Source organism: Zeus faber (assembly GCF_960531495.2).
Source record: "Zeus faber genome assembly, chromosome: 3".
Taxonomy (NCBI): Eukaryota; Metazoa; Chordata; class Actinopteri; order Zeiformes; family Zeidae; genus Zeus; species Zeus faber.
In genome coordinates, this window is record NC_137190.1 from 28,850,973 (window position 1) to 28,873,253 (window position 22,281).

At 44.7% G+C, this 22,281-nt stretch overlaps 1 protein-coding gene across 3 annotated transcripts in view; it reads left to right on the forward strand.

The window, feature by feature from the left end:
- Positions 1-4,418: 4,418 nt before the first annotated feature.
- The window catches only part of pde8a (phosphodiesterase 8A), a 40,158-nt gene continuing 22,295 nt past the window's right edge, over positions 4,419-22,281 (forward strand). The window contains exons 1-2 of one of the 3 annotated variants that reach the window (XM_079997370.1): positions 4,419-4,963; positions 7,059-7,157. In XM_079997370.1, the coding sequence (XP_079853496.1) occupies positions 4,811-4,963; positions 7,059-7,157 (252 nt within the window). In that variant the 5' untranslated portion in view covers positions 4,419-4,810. Of the gene's footprint in view, positions 4,964-7,058; positions 7,158-22,281 lie in introns of those variants that run through there. The other 2 variants (XM_079997371.1, XM_079997372.1) reach the window with 2 other exon arrangements.

Genomic DNA, 22,281 nt, shown 5'->3' on the forward strand with positions numbered 1-22,281 from the left:
AATTTAAATATATGTAATAAATATTCCATGAAACATTGCGATTAATCTGATAAATATTTCATAATAGCCATCTTTACAATAATAGCTGCATTGAATTCACTTTTTCAAATGTAATAATGAAAGCCAGTATTTGCGAATGGAAAAAATACTTTCTACCACGGCCTCTCAGGAGTTTAAGTGGCAAATTTAAATGAATGAGGAAGTTGAAGAGCGTTACAGTTTCCATGCAACTCCCTCTTCCCCCACAGGAGGGCAGGCGCGCATGGCTACGCAGGGCTTCCAAAGTGACAGACATTGCCCCCCCCCCCCCCCCCCCCCCCCCCCCCCCCCCCCCCCCCCCCCCCCCCCCCGCAACCTATTAAGACGAAAATCGAAGACTAAATTGCCCACAATAGTGAATGGCGGGTGAGTGAAAGTGTCAGGGAGGCTTGTGTGCCCTCACCCTTCGATGATTTACGGCTTCAGGAAAAGCAGGTAAAACGTGGATATTTTTATATAACAGATCAAAAACCAACACCAGACAGACACGAGAGAGTTGGCAGCAACTTGTTCCAATGTCTGTATTCTGCTGCCACCTACTGGTAAATTACATGCTTATCCCTATGGTATAAAGCAATTTTGTGAAACAGATCACAGTTAAATTCAATTGACTTGATTGAATTGGCATTGTGTATTTGTCTCCCTTAAATGATGTATTTGTCTCCCTAAATATATGAAAATCCGGGGAAGACCTGACTCATGCCGGCCCATGTCAGAGACGTATGACGAGTGGCTTTGTCACATGGGTTGGCTGCCACATCAGATCAAAACTTAATCGACTGGAGAGCAATGTAATGTTTCATACAACAAAACTGAACACAAGTGTCTTAAGTGAGTAAAACGCTATAGGATGTGTCATCTATTAAGGGTTAAAGTCTGCAAAAAAGGTGGTCTTGGGGACATTGGTCAAAATGATGGTCATCAAAAGGGAGTGGGATGGGGGAATTGAAATTCGACTCCACCGGTTCCAGATCACTGGGATAGGGGCCGCCTCCCTGTGCTTCGAGGAGGTTGAGGTGGTATATTTGTGTCTCCCCTCTGTCTTGAGCGTGCAACCTCATAATCAATGTTCCATCACTTGCCATGTGACCACAAAGGGCCCTTGCTACTTGTGACAGGGATAGACCGAAACACATCTCATAACAACACATTGAAAAGATGCATTTAGGGACTTTTCCCACCCCGGCAGTGGACACACTATAGGATTTAGCATACACGATCAAACCAACCTCAACCCTTTACTAATCCGGGACTGAGCTTCTGAACATCTCAAATCAAATGACTGCCGGCAACCGGAGCATGCACATATGAGCTTTCTTTTTTCGTAGCTGGTTCCTTTAGGACGCTGTTAAGCCAACTCTTCCTTCGGCCGGCCACAAGCCGCCTCCGTGCTCAGTAGGGTGGCCATTTAGGCCTCCAGATCATCCACCTCTATCATTCGTGGCACACACTTATGATCCCAAAAATCTTTTCCATTGCATCTACACAAACCACATATAGCACATGGCCCATTTTTTATTTAAAATTGGTGTCACTTTTTCCAGAAAATAAGTGCTTCACTGTGTGTTCATGTGTAGCCCAGATGCTACAAAAATACAGCAAAGATATAAGATATTAGATCAGCCTCCAAATTTCAATAGGTGGCCCACAACTGGCCCGCGTTGAAGTGAAGGTCACTGCATGTTAATACGTTAATGACAGCACTGGCACAATATGTGCAGACAGTACATGAAACAGCAACGGCGTCACCTTGAAGAGGGCATTTGGGTTCAAGCTGTTGTGTCTGGGGGACATTTTTATATGCCCTTGAAAATCTGTTATCCATCTCTCAGGTCATCATTTCTTTCTCCTTTCCTTCCTTTGAAAAAGTTAAAAAGTGAACTTGTGATGGTTGGATATACACTCAACCCAATTGTAAGATACTTTCTGTGCTCTTTGCAGCAGTTTTGCCTTCGCCCCAGCGCCAGATCAAGCGTGACGCAGCAGACCATGTGAGCACTTGCAGACAAGGGGAGATCCACAAAGTGTTGAACAGTTCACCCTGGGGGTTGGAAGCACGTGGCTGCATACAAACTCAAAATACCCTGTGTTTTCTTTTTCTCTTCTTGTGGTAAATGCATCTCTTTGCTTTGAAAGGTTGTAATTAATTGTGAGCGTACTGGCACCCCTTGGTAAGTAATCTGCTGATTGTGCAGAAGTAACATAAAGGTTTTATATTATTATATATTTAACTATTCATGCTTTGTATTTTTCGGATATTGCTTATATGTTGCAATTTTTATCTTTTACTCTCCTTTTTATGATATTTTATTTCATTATCATTACTTTGATTTTTTCATACTATTTTATTTAATTTGTTTGAATTACCACTTCAAAATGAACCAAGTACTATTATTTTCTGTGTCATTTAGCCAGTAAATCAATGCATGTTTGCATGTTCTCCCCGTGCTCACATGGGGTTTCCTCCACCTCACGTCAGTAAGGACCCCCACCAAAAACATGCACCCATCATCGTCTGACCAGCGATGGACACTTATCACCAGGTCCCCGGGTGCGTCCACGTATGCTGCCCACTGCTCCTGGCTGTGCCCCCGGAGGAAGGACAAGCCAGGATGGGTCAAAAGCAGAGGATCCATTTCACCGGCCACCATCAAAGCGTGTGCATGTGTGTGTGTGTGCAAGCATGTGTTGTAGTGTGGTGTGTTGCGTGACGATTAAAGACTGTTTCTTTCTTCTTTCTTTCTTCTAAATAGCGGGATGTAGGAAGTGGAGTGGAGTGGAGTGGAGCACACGCAATAAATGTAATTGATTCACAAATATAATCCATAATGATTGTCATTATAGAAACTCATGGAACTCAGCTTTATTGAACATGAAAGGGTAACCGGAGGTGGCCTGGGGAAGTTTATGATCTTTCTTTTTCATGTGACCGAACGTCAAACTTGACACAAATCAACAAATGGAAAAAGTGAAAATGTCTATCTTTGAGTGCCCTGCACGTGGGTGGGCTGCACCATTTAGATAGGCCTGCATCATGGATTGGATTTGATTTGTTGAGTAATGGTAGGAAAAAAAAAAAAAGGTACAAAAAGTCCACGACTCATTTATTACCAGATGTAACCTGAAAATCTAGATCTCGGACAAGACCTCGTATCTATCTCAAAACGTTCACTCTGTGCCTGCGCCTTAGAGTTACCGTGGTTTATGGTGAAAGTGTTGACATTTTAAGTATCGTTATCTCTCATTAGTTGACGCAGAAAGTAACAGGATATGTCGGCCTTTGCACACAGTCCATGTGTACCGTAGGCCTTGTGTGAATTTCTTCTCTCTCTCTCTCTCTCGCTGTATTTATTTATTTTATTTCCTACAACCAAAGCACAAGCTAGTTTATGCGGCTGAAGAACTAAAGAACTGACCTCTAATGTCAGTCGACTGCATTTTCTAAACGCGACCTCGGCCCCCCGCGTCCGCCCTGCTGCTCCCGGCCTCGACACACTTCGAAGTTCCCCCGCAGCGTGGGGACCGCCCAGCGGCGGCGGGCCGAGCGCCGATTGGCCGAGCGCGGCTCATTTGCATTGACGTCAGCAGAGGCTGTAGGTCAATCCTTGCGGGCGCTTCCATTGGACGCGCCGCTGTCAAGCAGCGCCGAGAGAACTGGAAGGACGAACGGCGGAAAAAAAACCAAAAAAAGGCAGAGAGAAGACGCGCAGGGAACCATCATAATGTAGCTGCTCTCCGCCTCGGCGCCCGCAGCAACCTCAGTCACACGCCTTCCTTCTCCCACAGACGAAACTTCTCGACGCGGATCGGCGGTCTTCTCCTTTTTCCCCCCCTGTCGCTCTCTCTCTCTCTCTCTCTCTCCCCCCCCCTCCCTCCCTCCTCACACGCAGAAGATTGACAACGGCAGTTACCTCCACATATCACCGTCCGACAGCGTCTACGCTCATTTATTTTTTTGAATAATGAGAGAGCACCGTGGGCCTAGTGGACTGTAGCCAACGTCTAGACTACCCCGGCGTTCGTGCGAGCGATTTGCGGACGTCTCAATGCGGTGCGAGCCGTCCGAAGTCCTCCGCAGCTCCTAGGTCCTCGCAAGTGAGGTGGGGGTAGCGGGGGCGGGTGGGTGCTCGGCCGGACCTCGGTGCAGTATGCTGCCAGGGGGAGTGTTGACCAGGGCACCCAGCGGTGTGGATGTGTCAGCCTGTTGATGAACGGGCCGAGGACTGGACTTCACTGTGCTGGGAACCGGTCTGCCGAAAGACGAGAAGGACGAGAAAAAAAGGAGTTGGGCATCGGATCGTCTCGGGTGGGTGGGTGTGGGTGTGGGGTGGGGGAGACGACGTCGAATGACTCCTTTGACAAAAAAAAGGAAAATGGATAGAACTACTGCTGCATGATCCCGAGGAGGACCGGGGCCTACTTGAATAACAGTGAAGTTGAGGATGAAAGAAATGATGATGATGGTGAGGATGATGATGGCGTGGAGCCAGAGTGAGTGAGTGAGTGAGTGAGCAAGTGCACCTGGAACTGAAGAATAACGGAATCCATGATGTTTTGGAGGATGACACGAAATAACTCCAATTGACTCCATGTGATGAAAGGAAAGTTGGAGGGTGGAATGCATGGGAGCTGTTTCCCATGCCTGCTGGCGGTTCTTGTATTAGCCCGTCTGATATAACGCGCATTGGCCCAGAAACGCAGAGGAGTGGGGACCTCGCCAATACAAGGACTTGCGCGGAAGGACAAAAAAAAGGCTGAAGTGGGTTGAAGCATGGGCTGTGCTTCAAGCATCCATATCTCTGATAGGGTGGTCTACCACAGTGGAAAAGAGTCCGAGGATTCCCACTCACCCCAGCAGACCAACACAACACAGCACCAAGGAAACCCTGCCTCGGGAGCACCCATCAAACCAGCCAGCTGCAAGGTGAGGACCATGATTCCAGCCTCTGTATGTGTGTGTCTGTAGGTCCTTAAAAGGTCACAAAATGTCTTCAAATTCAGCTCTATAAAATATGTGAGCGCATAAGTCATTAACATGTCTTTAATGTGCATTTATGAGGTCGACAAGCAAGTAATGTTCACATTTATTCCAATACCTAATCACCAAATTGGCTGTCTGACCTAGAGGGAGGTGCTATTACTAAGTCCATAGAATAATTTACTTCATAACCTACCCATAATGGCTACCCAATACTTACTCCTGCCTTGTGATATACATGCTACTACTTTCTTGCAATACTTTAATATAATAAGAGAGAGATTATTTGTCCAAAAATCCCTCCTAAAATTTTGGACAAATCATAGCTATAGGTTGCATAGGTTGTGTACTAAAACCACAAATAAAGTCCAGTGAATATTTGTGTCGAAGCTGGAATACGGTCCTTAGCACTTTAGAACAGGCCTTGCACAGGCCTCTGCATTGCCCTTTTACCTGATAGGCCATCATCCGTTTTGATTTAGGGCTCCCCTGATAGGGGTGCCCCTATTATTATTGAATCTGCTTCTACCCCCTTGTCAATCGTGGCATGACTGCATGTGCAGAAGCTTTAAAAGAAATGTAAAAACCTGAATATGCATTACACAAGACCCCCCCCCATGTTTCAGGAATAATAATTCCTGAAACATGTTAAACTATGTCCAAAAAGATCAACTTCCTCAGAATTTAAGAGATTTAATTCAAGTGTGTTCAATGATTCTTCAAAACTATTTAGACCCCGGAGCTGATAAACTGACCACAAGGGGAACCCGTAGTTCACTGTATGTACACTTCCACTTGTGCAGAGAGACGAGAACTAGATGTGAATTATGTTTTTGTATTATGTATGTTTGCAGATTGTGTGTGTGTGTGTGTGTGTGTGTGTGTGTGTGTGTGTGTGTGTGTGTGTGTGTGTGTGTGTGTGTGTGTGTGTGTGTGTGTGTGTGTGTGTGTGTGTGTGTGTGTGTGTGTGTCACAGAGTAAGTCACGGTATGATACTATCAATATATGTTGCCCACGATAGCGACGGTATCATGAAACAGTGATTCTGAGATACACTGCAAGACATTTCATCAAGGATATATCACAATGTCGGTGTAACTGAAGAATAAAAAATACCCCTAAAAAGGCAAAAAGCAGGAATTATGTATTTATTCACTGCATCGTGGTGTCAGTTTCTCAGAATTTGACTACTTCAAACATAGTAGTGAATGAAAAAATATGATTAGATTCTCTCCCAGTAACTGAATTTAATTCCAATAAGTAACCGATATCATGTTCAACTTCTCACTTTTGACAAACCCAAACCTCATGGAATTCGGTTCAGAATTAAGTCACAGTCGATTTTGTAGAGAATTTGGCGTCTCTCAATACACATTGTATTTGTTTACTAGTGGATCTTCACTGCTCCAGTATGGCGGACACACAGAAGCATAGCAGTGACATTGGCTGTATCCACAGCTCATTGACGACATTTCATAAAGTAGCAGCAACACAGCGCAACATACCATAAACCAATCATTGTGCTTCAGAGTAAATCGCAGCACACATCTGTCCATCTTCCTTTCAGTGCAACGCTGCATCGACATTATTTACTTTTACTTTAAAAAGTAAAAGTGCAGTAAAACTGTATTTCACTATAATCATTAAATTTTGCAATTAATCCGCGGCTGACATGTGCTGAACTGTGGGGGGCGATCTGTACCGATCATCTGCATTCCGTTACACCACTGTGTGTGTGTGTGTGTGTGTGTGTGTGTGTGTGTGTGTGTGTGTGTGTGTGTGTGTGTGTGTGTGTGTGTGTGTGTGTGTGTGTGTGTGTGTGTGTGTGTGTGTGTGTGTGTGTGTGTGTGTGTGTGTGTGCGCGGCAGACTACAAGCTCTTTGAAGACCCCCGTCAAGCAGAATTCTCTTGCCAAGTGTCACCACAGGATTCAGCAAGGGGTCCGTGCAACAGACACACCAACGTCAAGACACCCACCGTGCCTCTGATTGAATTAGTCCCCCTGATTGAGTTAGACTAATGGCATACAAATCTCTTTCAGCTGCAGATGCTAAAACCGTGTCCCGTGCGTCGTCAGCAATCGGCGTTCCTCCGTTGTCTCTTCCAACGGGCCTCCGCCTGCATCACACCGTACTGTACAGTATGTCGATCCCAAAGGACTGGCTGCGGGCTTCCTGTAGGAACCTATAAGAGATCATTACCAAACACTTGATTGATTAGGAGGTGCGCGCCCGCTGCTTGGGCATGATCAGCCTCAGCCTCACGCAGTTCCCGGTCGTCGTTGAAAGATGGGACCGTTTGTTTCTCGCGTTTCTCAAGAGTTGGTTTGGGGTCGCGCTGAAGTTGCTCCCCAAAGAACTCCACTCACGTGTCTTATTTATGAGATGTGACGTCTCTCTTATGCATTTGTCTGTGACCAGGCGCCGTCTGTGGGTCATTCTGTCACACATTCTGTCACACACATACACATGGGGGAAACACAATTCACATTTAGGACCAGCACAGGGGTTAATGGGGGGAAAAATAATAATCCGCAGAAACAAATGGAATGGATGGATAGACAGAGGGTTTTTTGTATGAGGTTCCCTTGTCAAGGGTACATTACCATCTGGATCACTCTGGCTACGATAAGACCCAAGTACAAGGTCTTGTGATAGTTGTGTTAGTCTAACAACCTCTTTTCTTTTTTCTTTACAAGTGCGTGCGTGCGTGCACGCGCAGGAGTAAACAGACAAGACAGACTAACTGCCAGAGAAATTTCACAGCCAGACACAGCAACGTTTATCTGGCCTTGACTTTCACAGTCTGACTGGCTTGCCTTCCTGAATGGTAAATGTGAACCCTGTCTCAGCCCAACTTGTTACGAGGCTAAAATGGCAGTAATGAGCCCGAGGTTCAGTAGGGAACATCTTTCCTGTCTGCTCTGTCTGCGCTCACGGTTCATATTTTACCTTTTGCGGCACAACTACAGTACTTCTTCGGATGTCAGACTTTGTCCATTTAAACGCTGTGGCACCCCCAGCAGGGAGGAGTGGGGGGCCCACAGCAGCCGCTTCACAGAAGCCCTATCACGGGGCCGTGGAGCTGGGCTCTGTGTGTTTCCCAGTGGCTATCTAGCCTAGACTTTCTGAGAGTAATGCGGGACACGGTTTACTTTTTGGACCTGCATAACTTCTCCTGTACCGTTAGTTTTGGTTCTCTCTCTCTCGCTCTCGCTCTTGTGAGACCTGTCTGCCCAGTAGAGATTGTGTGTGTGTTTAGTCTAAGTTGAGAGCCATTTGGTAATTTATTCCAGAGGAAGGCAAAGGCTTGGAGTGGTGATGAATTAATCCACTGTGCTTTTTCTGCGGCCTGAGGGGAGGTTATTGGTTGTTGTCGTCCTCACCCCCCCCCCCCCCCCCCCCCGCACACACACACACACACACACATACACACTCACACCCCTGTCTCCTTTTCATTATCACTCTTTATTTCTGTTTCCGCGCTCCTCCCACTGTGTTGCCCCGCTTCCAAAAAAAGGTCTGTCTTGTTAGGCTATTAGAACCACTAACTGTTGGGAGATAATGCACTGCGTCCCTCTCATTTACAACTGTCCCCACCACCACTTTCTCCATTATTAGCCATTGTGCTCCAGGAGAAATGGAATTCTTTACACCAACAGAAACACTCACTGTCACTTGAACTCACTTAAGCAGTGTTTGTAAGCACATAAAGCCAGATCACAGGAGAATCCAGTGATTGACTGTGCTTATCTTTGTCTATCTAGGGTCTTGTGCATGCATTGGAAATGTTCCCAATGGCTATTAAAGGAAAGTTCCACTCTGGCTATTTCCTTTAAATTGAAAACTTACTTATCCCTTTTATAAAATTAGCTGAAAAATGTCTCTCTCCATGTAGTGAGTCAAGTGTGTGTGTGGCTACAACTGAGAGGCAAATTCACAAAGAATGGATTGCGGCCGCTAATAGCACCATGAATTGCGCATCAGTTAGTCTTTGTGTTGGGTATTAGCCTTAGTGTTTGATTCACAAAAGATATTGCACCAATGTATGCCAGTGCAAACACGGCCATAAAGTTTCACTGCTGAGTGCAATTTGCCCTTGTTTTGCGGCATCCGGTCGCAATCATCCATGTCGCAAAGCAAATAAGGGCAATCGTCCGGTGCAACAGGATTTTGCAATCGGATGCATAAAGGGGAGATTCTGTTGGGAGGTCTGTTCGTCAGCCCCTGCATCTGATCGCAAAATCCCGTTGTGGGTACTCCGTTGGGGGTCTTCCCGTGCCTAGGGGGGAAGGAGGGGGGTGCTGGACCATTTCCATTATTTTCAAATCTTAATGGTTAACTTCACAGGTATTTATGCTCTGATCGTGCAGGGACTGGATTGGCACTGCTGCCCCTATTCTTGTCCACGCAATTACCACCAGCTCTCTACAGACAGTTATAGCGTCACTCTAACTGCGTGTGGTTATTAGCGCGCGTGTTTGTGAATTGGATGCTATTTGCACCAAGACTCATTTGCATAGAAAGGGGCTAATTTTGCATCCAATGTGTGAATAAAACCAAATTTAAATACGCACAAATAGCACTGGCATACCGAGACGCTATTTGCGTGGCAGCACAGTTAGCGGTCCATTTAACTGTTTGCGGGTTCTTTGTGAATTAGATGCTTGCTTTTTCTGTTATTTGCGCCAGTTTAGCAGCCGCAAATGCCGCGCAAGCCTTTTGTGAATTCGCCCCTCAGTGTACTACACTCGCCTGCCATCAAACCAACTCACATTTTGTATTTCCTCGGAACCCGATCAATAAAGACGCAAGCCCGGCCCTGTCTCCCAGGTCCTTGCAGAGAGTACATTGGCCAGCCGCAAAGGCAGATTTGACCAATGATCATCTTGTCACCTTAATTATTCCTTAATCTGCGTTAAATGCTTTTAACGTTGTCCTGCAGTGGAAATTCTCCTAACGTAAGCATTGGCTGTGATATGCCGAGGGGTTTTACTTTGTCATAGGTCACTATAACATAAAGTCAGTGATTTTAAACACAATATGTTAACCGCAGCTGCACTGTTATTTTGTCATGGCCTTCAAATTGGCAAATTTAGGTGTGCTCCTGATGGAACAATTCACCCTTAATTATTCGTGCACTAATACGAGCAGAGTTGTTATCGACCTAGTGTACATGACATTAGAAACATTAGAGACATTAAATCCATTTCATCTTGATGAATTGAAGCAAGAGCAGTATTTCTGTTGAAAGCTTCCAAAGTGGCTCTTCAGCTGCTAGCTGTGAATCTTCTCACAACTCCTACAATCCTCATCTTGTACTCTGTAAGAACAAAGCATCATCATATGTGTGCCTTTGGACCACACAGAAACTTGCTGTCCTCCTGCATGCACTGCAAATGGAAGACACAATCTGCTATCAACTACACTGGACATGTGGCAGTTTAACAACAACCTCTGTGGTCATTCACAGTTTTGATACACATTGATTCCACTGGATGTTTAAGGTGTAGCTTCAGTCGCAGTGACATGTTATAAAAAATATATATATGTTCTGCTATGTTATACATTGCTCCTCTATCTGTGCTGGGACATTAGCTGAAGGCTGGGAGAAGAGGCAGCAGGATGCTAACCTTTGAGCAGCCATGATCAAAAACTGATGGCTGGCAGTGGCACTGCTGGTGATCGTTTCTCTTTCTCCATTTCTGGGTATTTTTTATTGCAGCAGTTTTATACCAAAGTCCTTTTTTCACCGTAAAGATCCAACTGCGGCAGAGACGGCAGCACCTTGTGGTTCGGTTATGTAATTGTTCGTATGATTCTGAATAGAAATTAACTTAAGTGATAAGAGTCTTGAAATCATAGTGAACAACTGGGGTGAGGAACACCCCTGAACATAATGTTATAGGGTCCGGACACATTTCTGTTATTATAGGCCTTTTGCATTTAGACTTTGGTTTAATATTATAGCTCCCATCCCATAGATGGCCATTGTTCACCTTCTCTAAAGCATTTCATCAATTTAGGTGAAGGGCGGAAAATGATATTACAGAAAGGAACCACTGAGCTTGTATCTGAACAAGTCTAATTCCATTTGCCTTAAACGTCAAAGACAAACTGTAAAACAAACTGCTGCCCAGATACAATCTAATAATAATAATAATAATAATAACAAAAATAGCTTCAGGCGGCAATACACAGGGTGCAGCTTATTTGTTTTATGTACAATTGTAAAATTCAGTTTAATAGATTACTTGTCTATATTGTATTGCAGACAACATTTATGTAACATTAACATTAAATTGCAATTCAAATTATTATGGAATAATTTGTCAAGATCACAAACACTTTCTGCCTTTTCAGTTTAAGTTGAGTTATAGGAAAATGTTTATACAAGACGTTTATTACAAAGTCTTTTTTTTTTCTCACCTATATGTTGTCATTGTTATAACTTACCTTGTTGCACTGAAGTACATCCAGAGTCTCTGTGACGGGAGATGTTGTGTCTTGTATAGGTCAATTATGACGTATTTACGTCGATTTTAAGATGGCAGTCTAAATTACGTAATTATTTTGTTGAGTTGAGTTTTTTACTCGGATTATGTTTCCAGTAAGTTCAGTTTCCATGAAATGCGAAAACGTTGTTATATTTCTGTGGGTAATTACCATTGCACGGTTTCTATTTTTCCGACGCCTGAATGGATCTTGAACGCGTCACTGAGTCGCACATTTCAGTGTTTTTGCGGGACGGGCTCACGACATTTCAAGAAATATTTTATATTCTGTTTTTCATTAGTCCGGCAAAGTAATGTGGACCATGGATTTAAAATATCAATCGAACATATCTTCTGACATCTACCAGGTAAGAAGCTATACTAATATACACGTAAATTGATTGCTCCGTATGTCGATCGATTTGGATGAAACTTTAACCATGAGTTCTTTGTGACAGCGCGGTTAAAACAAGACATAAACCGTATGTGTTATGCCGAAGTTGGCGTTCCAGATAGTTTTCGGCTTCAAAATTCAGAGGTTTTTTTTTAGGGGTCCAGCCCATAGAGGTGGTAGTCCTCCACAGTCTTTGTTTTTCTGTAGAGTTTGCCAGTTTAATTCTCAGTTTCTTGTTTTTCCAATAGAATTTATTGATTATTGAGTCTAGAGTATTAAACCACCGCGATTGTGGCGCCGCCTCCTGCAGCTGGCTGTGCGAGCGCCTTGAGTCGGTTACACACATTTTAGTATTTTTAGAGCTTATTGTGCATAATCACTGGGTGTCATGACATTTCACTGCATATATGTATGAACTTATGCATATGTATGTGACAAATAACCTCTTGAATCTTTAATCTTAAGAGGGACTGGGGGGAGCTCATGCTGCGTTCAAGTACACTCGGAAAATCATGCTGCGTTTCAGAGAACCCGGGAAACTGTAAAAGGCACCAAACACGACTAAACTAGACCCTGTGTATTGCTGCCTGCAGCAATATTTAATATTATTATTATTAGTAGTAGTAGTATTATTAGGGGTCCTGCGGGATGGACCCCTAATATAAAAATAAATAAATAGATAAATAAATATAGCTGCGGGCAGCAATACACAGGAGTCCATTATCGACACCAATGACAAATTTTCGAGTTCCCATGGAACGTAGCATTAGTTTGTGCTGGCACTGGCCTTTACATCAGCATTTTGTCTTAAACATGTTACATTTTCTGAGTTTCCATTGAACGCAGCATCGGCGCATGTAATGACGCGGTGACTCCTGAGTCCTAATAATAATGATATAAATTGTGCTGGAATACTCATTCAGTATACAAATCTTGTTCAATATAATTAAATAAAAGAAATGAAATCACCTTATGTGTGGACAGCTCAGTCTTTGTTCATTTATGAGGTGTCAGCTAAGGAGAGTGTACATTTGAAACAGAACCTCCTGTTGTTTTTGCATGATGTTGTTCAGCATGTGACAGTTTCATATTATTGTGCAAATGTTTTTTCTAACAAAACAAGGTACTGCAAGTGTCTTTGTCGGCCTGTGCTGTGTTGTGTTTCAGAAGCTCCCAGGAATGTAGATGTAAGCAGCCTAATGCTGCTTCGCGCCTGCAATTGCTTCCAGTTCGTTGGACTCGCTTCTGAGTCGTTGCATGGCTTGGTGCCGCCGCTTGTGTGTTTTTAAAAATGGGGATTTTATCACCTTGCATCTAGACTGCTTGGGGCAGAATCAATTGAAACAGCCCTGCATCCAGTGCTTGCAAGGCATTTCGTTTTTGAGAAATATGAAATGTAGTTTGTCTCTTGATACTCTGAGTCTAATCCCACTCTTCACTCTAAGGCGTTGTGGAGGTAAGTCCTTCTTGTGTAGACCAGGTTTTCATAGTTGGAGTAACCACAGGAGTTTTCATCATATTGTACACATTTCCATCTCCTCTCCTCTGTCAGAGTTTTGTGTGTAAGTGGACTACTGCTACTGTTTGCCACACTCCATGTTAACCCTTTAGGGCAGCTGCAGGTGACTCACTCCATTTTCACGCTCCATTACACAACTGTCCCTTTCAGTGAGAGCAAACTTCGTACACTTCAGTTTGCAACAATAACAAGCCTGCAATACCCGCTTCTTTCTTGTCAAGCTGGGGAGGTTCCAACGGCATGTCTGTTCTGTTTCTACCCTCTCTGCCAGAATCCTCATCAACCTATAATAGTGATTGGCTCTATTTCATGGAATTGTTCATAAGGAAGCCTTCTTCTTCTTCTTTGTCTTCTTCTTCTTCTTCTTCTTCTTCTTCTTCTTCTTCTTCTGCAAGAGTCACACTATCCTACCTGAGCCATGTTCCCTCATGCATTTCCTGGAATATGACTTGAGGGTTGACCCTCAAACCTTGACTAGGATCTTCGCAAACCAATAAACGGAGAACACAAACTTTAATCTTTGGGTTCAGTTTGGCAAGATGTCAATAGAGGCCAAATAAATAACACAACTGATAGGTCCTTGTCTAAATACAGAAGCAATATTCAAATATATATTTTTAACTGACGGTCAAATACCACAGAGCAAATTTTTTTGATTTTGTTTTTCTTTTCTTCAAGACCTACTTTTATACCTACATTGAAAGCCCATGTACGAGTGTGATGTTTGAGTTTTTGTGCCAAGCCCCAGTCTAGCCCAGCCCATCTCGGCTCGTGTCGCTCACTGATCCCTCATGCGACCGTGACATCAGTGCACTACTTTTAGCAGGTGAAGAGGAGGGGAAGTCCAGTGATTATCTAATGCTATGTCTCGCAGCCAGCTGAAGGGCCAGGAGCCCACTGCTGATAGTTTCGAAAAGATCCAAGCTGTTCAGGACAAGGAGGACCAAATTTCCGGGAGCACTACTTCAGATGGTGCCGGGGTGGTGTGTGCACAATGCGATCTCCTACACACGGCCGTCTCTGATAATCTCATTATATGGTATTGGGCAGGTGTGCTCATTGCGATTGCCGATGTGCTTAATGTAAATGGGACAAAATGGCCTGTGGTTGAGGTTAAACTGACCTAATGTCTAGCTTCTTGTCCACACTCCACCTGCCTTGCCGTGATGCCCTTGGCAAGCCTGAAGAGGAGGAGGGGCCGATAGCAGTGGAAGGTTTCTCGGTAAGATTATGCTCTAGTGTCACTGCATGAGGCAGTGTCCCAATTAGACTTGGCTAACTCCCTTAGCATGTGCCCTTGCCTTGATGGCCTCTGGCCTTACTTGGAGAGAGCCAATAGAAAAAAAAATGTGTAGAATACTTGTGCTGTTTCAATTCTCATGGTTAACTGTAGAATTTGAATGGGAAAGGACAGCCTAGATGGAAATGAGTAGGGCTAGGACATTGTACTGACATTCAAATGAGTCGCTGGGTAAGATGATGCAGGGGGGGGGCGGGCGGTTGTAATGGATTTTGCATGTTTGTGTGACAAAAAGGTTTTGGTTTTTATGTTTGTGCATGTATGGGGTTAAAAAAACAGTCCCAGAGGAAGGTGCAACAGTGCAATTTATAGGAGTATCTGTAACTTAGTTGGAACGCGGCTGCTAGTGGGCGGCAGGGTTTAGTAGAGGGCTGCCCCACAGTCCAGGATGGCTTAGGATTGTCCAGGTATTAGTGGGATTTCAGGTTAATCTGGATAAAGACAGAAATACTTGGAAGGTGAGCATTGGAGAAAGTGCTCTTCAGGGACCTTCATTGGATACCTACAATTCATTCAGCTGTTTCTGTGGTTATTGGGAGAATCTCCATCCTTTCTTGAATAGAGCGCAGTGTGACCTTCATGGTACTGTGTTTTTCTTGAAACTGCAGCTTGGCACAGCACATATTAAGGTCTTTTGCCTGCCATGTCGGGAAATATTCTGAATTTTCCTGGAAGTCCCTGATCACACTAGCATTTGTGGCGGCGGTATTTCGCCTAGAGTTCAACCTTGGTGAACTTTCACATCCAAAATCATGTGAATCGTTGCCCAATAACAAACCGGCTTTGGCTGTGTTGACCTTCTCAAGGGACTGTCTGGTTGAGAGTTTAAAATAAAATCTCATTCTAGCTGTCATTTTAACTTATTCTATGATATAAAATTCAGTGCCACCAGAAATAAATGGAGACACAAAAGACATTACACAAAAAGCTTGTTTTCCAGTGAGGAAGGTGTCATGGAATAGGCATAGATACATGAGTAGATTGTGTAATGTTGTTTCCTTGATGTATGTCTTATGTATGTCTGGCGAGATATCTTCTATATATCAACTATACGTAGCCTACTTCAAAGACACTTGAAGAAATCTCACACAGCTCATTTCTAGTGTGACCAGGGATTTGGGCTACATGTTGTTTCAACTTCTCACTTCTCAAATCTTAAATCATCAAGAACTGCTGCAATAACTCTGTCCTGTGGATGACCTATAAGATGACAAGAGCACAGTTTTTGGTTATGCAGAACCACCACCAACCCCCCTCTTTGGAGAACGATCTTACCATGTTTGGGTCTATAAACAACTTATCACTACTCCAAGAGCTGGAGATTCACCATGGGTGAGACAATTAAACATAGAACCAAACGTGTGTGTGTGTGTGTGTGTGTGTGTGTGTGTGTGTGTGTGTGTGTGTGTGTGTGTGTGTGTGTGTGTGTGTGTGTGTGTGTGTGTGTGTGTGTGTGTGTGTGTGTGTGTGGTCCAGGACTTATCCCAATTGGTTCTGCTGTATAAGGTCGGCATTATGTCGTGGCGCCTCCAAGCAGCAGAAGAGGGCCCTGACGCTCCGCAGCTGCTTAGACACCCCACGCCTGCAGGAAAGCCCTGAGCACCCCGCCCTGCAGCCACAGAACACCCCCACGCCTGGCACCGAGGAGCATAACCCAGTCCCAGGGAGCATGAGGAGACCCCGCACCCCAGAGGTGCACACATACAACCCACCCCCAAGTGCAGGCACAAGACGCAGCCGCAGGCACAGAACCAGTGCCGTGGGCCCCAGGCACGGATCGCAGGCCTAGATCCAGGCCCTGTGCTGACTGACCAACACCCCGCCCGAACCGCCCGTCCCGCAGGTGAGCCGGCGGGACCCCCATGCCCACCCACGATCCGCTCAAGGGCGAGGCCCGCCCCACCGCAGACGCCCAACCCGACTGCGAGTGCCCATCCATGTAGCAGTGTGTTCTCAGCACTGGGCACCCAGATCTTAGTCTCCCTGCACCGACGCTTGTAGGCCACCAGATATATGGGCCCTCCGCTGCAGAGAGGCCGAGCAAAGCAAAGGCCAACAGTTGCCCCCCACACCCCAACCCACACCCACAACAGGGCCCTGTTGGAAATTGCAGTTAAAATTGCGGGATCGGGGGTGTGAGTCCTTCAGGCAAGTCAAACCCGAATCACTCGCACCCCTCCTGCCCTGCAGACCCTAGTCTGGGGGAGTGTTGTTCGGAGTAGGATTGGTGTGCGAGTGTATGTGTTCAAAGCTAATATGAGTAGGATTAAAATTTTGGGACTGACGAGAAGCACGCTGGGGCAGGAGCGTGACAGGCAAGATGGCAGCCGCCCGCCTCATCCCCACCCACATAGCTCACAACCCACCCATCCCGTAAGCATTAGGCCTATTGTGTGGTGTATGTACTGAGTATGAGTTTTGGCACTGGGAGAGATAGGAGAAGCCGACTCGATCGATGCAGGAGTGCATTGGGCCGGGGAGCGACCACGTAGACCCCACCCCGGACCTGACCGCGCCCAAGCATGCCCACCTCCCGTACCTGGTGACACCCAACCTACAGCGACCAGCCAAGGGCCAGCCATCAGGCCCCTGGTCAGACCCCGGCCCCGGACCACAGAACAGAGGGCGTATTTTAAAACCAAATGCGTCACACCGGTGCGACGAAGTGCTGTCCCATTCCGGAGGCTCCTTCAAATACGGTCTAGAAATGCAGCCTTATTTTCCCCGATTTTAAGGCTTCAGCTGTTGGTTCCTTCGCAGCCTACCCTACCCAAGATTCATTGTGCGGCCAGGGAGATTGGGTTTTATAAAAAAAAAAGAACGATTAAGCAGCTGCGTAAACTTTCATTTAATTTATTTTAGCAGTCCACCAAAATCAATTTCTGAACATATTTGCCTCAGGTAATAAGCAATTCAGTTGCTGAATCTTCACTCATATTAGATCTACGGACTAATTTAAAAGTTTTCGCTGACGACTATAGGAGGTCTGGGCCACAGCCTTGGTACTAATGCATTTCCTATGGCAGACACCGAAGCAAGCCGAGGCAGCACCAACTTGATCCAACCGAACCCCTAAAGATCATAAATGTAAGTAATGATGGTGTCGTATGTCGTAAATATTTCGAAACACGAATCCTATATTAGCTTTTGTTTTCCAAAATGAAGGTTTCGTTGTTGAAAATGCACGTAAGATTGGAGGGGCGCGCTAACTAAATTGTTTAACCTGCTGGCCTAGCCACCTGAACCTGTTGTTTACCATAGCTAGAGGTTAGCTAACGTTAGCAGCAGCACGAGGTAGCTCACTAGCCGCTATCCTTGAGTTTTGACCCAATGCAGTGTTTGAATAATCGTAGATATGTGATCAGCAACATAACGAGCTTCAATGTTAAGATAACGTCATATTACATGTTTGTCCGTTTCATTCAGTGACAGTCGCATTGTTGTGAACTATTGGAGATAACGCAAGTTTAGTTCTAAAGCGCCCCAATCCTCCATGTAGCGTGGAAAGTGATGATGACAATCTAAGTAAAAGTTTTTTTGATTAGTATAATTTCATTGTTTTCAGTAAGTGACTCAACATCAATTTGGTGAGAGGGACCCTCCGTTGACACGGACCCTCTGGGTGAATTAGGCACATAGAATTTCGTGTAGGGCACCATGGAGGTCAGGACCGGCTCTGTTGGCAACTGACCACTACGTCCACTGCACACTTAATTCACGCCACACAACTCAATGACATGCACTGAGTTGTGCCGGCAAGCACCCGCACAATTTCCCAGAATTGTCTAGTTTAGGAATTTGTTCTTGGAGAGTATCAAGTTTGTAATTAGTTATGTACCTAGAGGCGCTGCCTTTTGTACTTAATAAATTCATAATTTGTACTTAATTTTGCACAGTCTTGTAATTCTTTCTAACTTGTGATCAAGTCAACCCTAAAGTTATTCTAAAAGTTATCAAAAATGAGCATTTAGTAATTTACTTCTCAAACAGGAAAGGCCCCCAGAGCATAATCCTGGAACCCCCTAGTGGGTCTGTGTTTTTCTCCGCTCACGCGTCCTTCTCATCTTTTTCACCCCTCAACAGTTAGCATGCCTAGATATTCTGTAGTTGGGGAGAGTGGAATGCTACGACCCAGAAGGATCGATAGCTTCTTGGTGATGTTGGTCCAGAATGCTAGGATAGGTGGGCAGAGCCAGAAGGCATGAAAGTATCTCTGGTATTAAGAGAACAGTGAGAGCAAATGTCTTTATCCACAAGTTCAAGTGAGTGAAATGTCATGACACCCGGTGATTACGCACAATAAGCTCTATAAGCTCGAAAAATACGAAAAATTCTCAAATGTGCGTAATCGACACGCGGTGCTCGCGCAGGCGGCCGCAAGGGGCGGCGCCACAATCGCGATTCTGGGTTCTATAATTATTTAATATAATTCATTGTCTGTGTTGTATTAAATATAAATCTGAATCCTCTTAAATCCTTCAGATACTTGGCATCCTGGTGAAAGACAGACCTTTAATTGCAATGTAATGTCCTAATTTGTGTTGAATTAACTTTTTTATTGAACGCTGCTCTGTTGATGGTGCTCAATGGGACGGGAGGCAGGTTATTGCCAGTTGCTTTGTATAATGGTGTCTGCTACGACTGTGATATATTAGATCGATACTTTATTGATTATTTATGGACTTGTGTAGTATAGTTAATAGTATAGTACACCTGTAGAAGCGGTTCTCCAGCCTTTTGCGGATGGTGCTGAAATCCGTGGGGTACGCCACCACGGTGCAATACAAAGGATAATCCCGCAGGTCCACTGGAGACGAAAACGCCTTGGCTACATCTAGTGTGAGGAGGTTGCAAAACCCATTTTGAACATTTAGTTTTCCGTGATATGAGCTCTGTGCAGAATCTTATATTGGATGAGTTGCATTTTGGAATTGCGGGCCATAGAAAAGGTTGCAAATAAGCTTCCACAGGTTGATATCGGTGGGAACAGCAAGGTCTCTTTCTGATTCCATTTTAAGTAAAGTTGTACATTTAATTATAAATTGAAGATAGTTTGTTAGATAGTAGTATCTGAAGTTTGGGGCTGCTAGGCCTCCACAGTCTTTGTTTTTCTGTAGTGTTGATAGTTTAATTCTTGGTTTCTTGTATTTCCAATCAAATTTATTGACTATTGGGTCTAGAGTATTAAACCAATGTATGGTCAGTTGCACTAGGGTCATTGAAAATATAAAGTTTATTTTTGATAGTACAGTGGTACCTCGACTTACGACTGTAATTCATTCTATAAGAACGGTCGTATGTTAAAACAGTCGTATGTCGAAGCAATTTTTCCCATATACACCAAGCTCATATTTTTCTATGATTTCCTTCTTAGTTTCAATGGGAGTCATTGCCTTTTTCTTTTTGAAATGAATGAAGGGTGAAAATAAAAAAAATATCGATAAGCCACGAACTACGTGCACACACGATGTAGGTCGCCCGCTGACTGACTGCTGACTGGCCGCCGACGCGCCAACTGCAAATTTCCACGGTCGTATCTTGGAGCAGTCGATCGCAAGTCGATACAAATTTTCGCGACTATTGCTACTCGTATCTTGGATTAGTCGTAAGTAGATGCAGTCGTAAGTCGAGGTACCACTGTATATTCATTTTCACTGCTGCTGTCCAACCAAAGTTGTTCCAGGTCTTCTTCAGTGGATTTGAGCAATGGAGTAAAGTTAAAGGTAAACAAATCTGACAGATTGGTGGTGTTATCAATACCAAGGTATCTAATGTTGCCCGTTGTGATAGGAAGTTTAAGGGAAGTTTCTTGGTTACAGCATTGTAGTCCCCCCCCGACTGAGTGGTTAGACCGTGGTTTTAGTCCAATTTATTGAATAGTCTGAGATAGCTGATAATTTAGATATAAGATTTAACGACTCCAGTAGGGATGATATTGGGTTCCGTACGTACATCAAGATATCGTCTGCATACATACTGATTTTGTGTACATGTTTACATGAGGCCTTTTGATTTGCCAATACAAAGAGCAGGCACAGCAGGAGAGAGATTCAATCTCATTACCGGTTCTTTAAGTAATGTCAACTGCAAAAAATAATGATAAAAAAATCTGATCTTTACCGTTAGACTTTTACAACCGCATTCATTCAGTCGTCTCTGCAGGGATGTGATGCGTTACACTTTAAATGTATTGGCTGTCTGTGTGTACATGGGGATGGGTGTGTTTTTACATTTGTATGCATCCCCTCCTCCCTCTGTCTTTCTCATGTATCCCTGTAGACCATTTGGGGCTCTGAGAGCTCCATTTCTCAGTCTCCTGACCCTCTTCACATGGTCTGTCGGCAGGAAATGCACTGCAGCAAGGCCCCAGATACTCTCCCTGGTGACGCACAGATAACTGAATATACGCACTTACGCCAATACGGGCGCTGGGTACGCAAGTGTGCTGTGGCAGTGTAGAGAGAGAGAGAGAGAGAGAGAGAGAGAGAGAGAGAGAGAGAGAGAGAGAGAGAGAGAGAGAGAGAGAGAGAGAGAGAGAGAGAGAGAGAGGAGAGAGAGAGAGAGAGAGAGAGAGAAGAGAGAGAGAGAGAGAGAGAGAGAGAGAGAGAGAGAGAGAGAGAGAGAGAGAGAGAGAGAGAGATCAAAAATGAGAATTTGAGAGTGTGTTCTGGGACACAGCGATCCACAGTGGCCTACTTTCTCCTCAGCCATGCCAGTGACTCACCTAAAGTCTTCTGCTCCGCTGGCTGTGGGCTTGGTGGTCATCACGAATAAGGCATGTGGATGGGCCCAGGGCACACACAGTAGATGTTTTCCTCCCCCCCCCCACAAACGGATGAACGGCAGTAATTGCATTAACATGCTAGTTGAGTTTCATCTTTTTAAGGGTGGGGGTAGTTCTGTCATAGCGTTCCATTGCTGTAGCTACAATCGGCGACTCTCGCAGGCCGCTGGTCATTGATTTGTCTCGAGTTGAGGCTGGTAACAGATTCTTAAAATGCCCAGTTGATATTGATTGATTTAGCACAGTTCTAAGGGCAGCGAATATAAGTGGCCAAACATCAATGTGAATTATTCTCTTTGAGGTAACGCAGATAGGGCACGGGGAGCTGCCCCGGCTGTGCTAGTGTCTCAGCGTGCAGTGGGCTGGACTTCTCACTTGTTGCCATTTAGACCCTCGCTGCTACGTGCTGTGTGTGTCTAGTCGTTTGTCCTTCTGTCCAATACGATACAATATACTTTTATGTTCCCCATAGTGTACCTTGGGGACATCCAGGATTGCCTTTTTCACCTAGATTAATCATCGTTATTGTAAAAAGAAAAATATTTAAAACTCTCAACATAGATATAGAAGTTGTAAAATCTATACATACTCAACTTAAACATTCACATACATTGCCAGCTCACACATTTGCGCACGTGTTAAAGCCGCAATTCATCATCTACCTGCATTACAGCGCATAATAGCCATAGATAGGAGTGGATGTTTGTAGTGGCTTAACCTACGCCGTGGTGGGACCCTGGATCTTTTAGCTTGAGTTGGGGGGGTTGGGGCGTT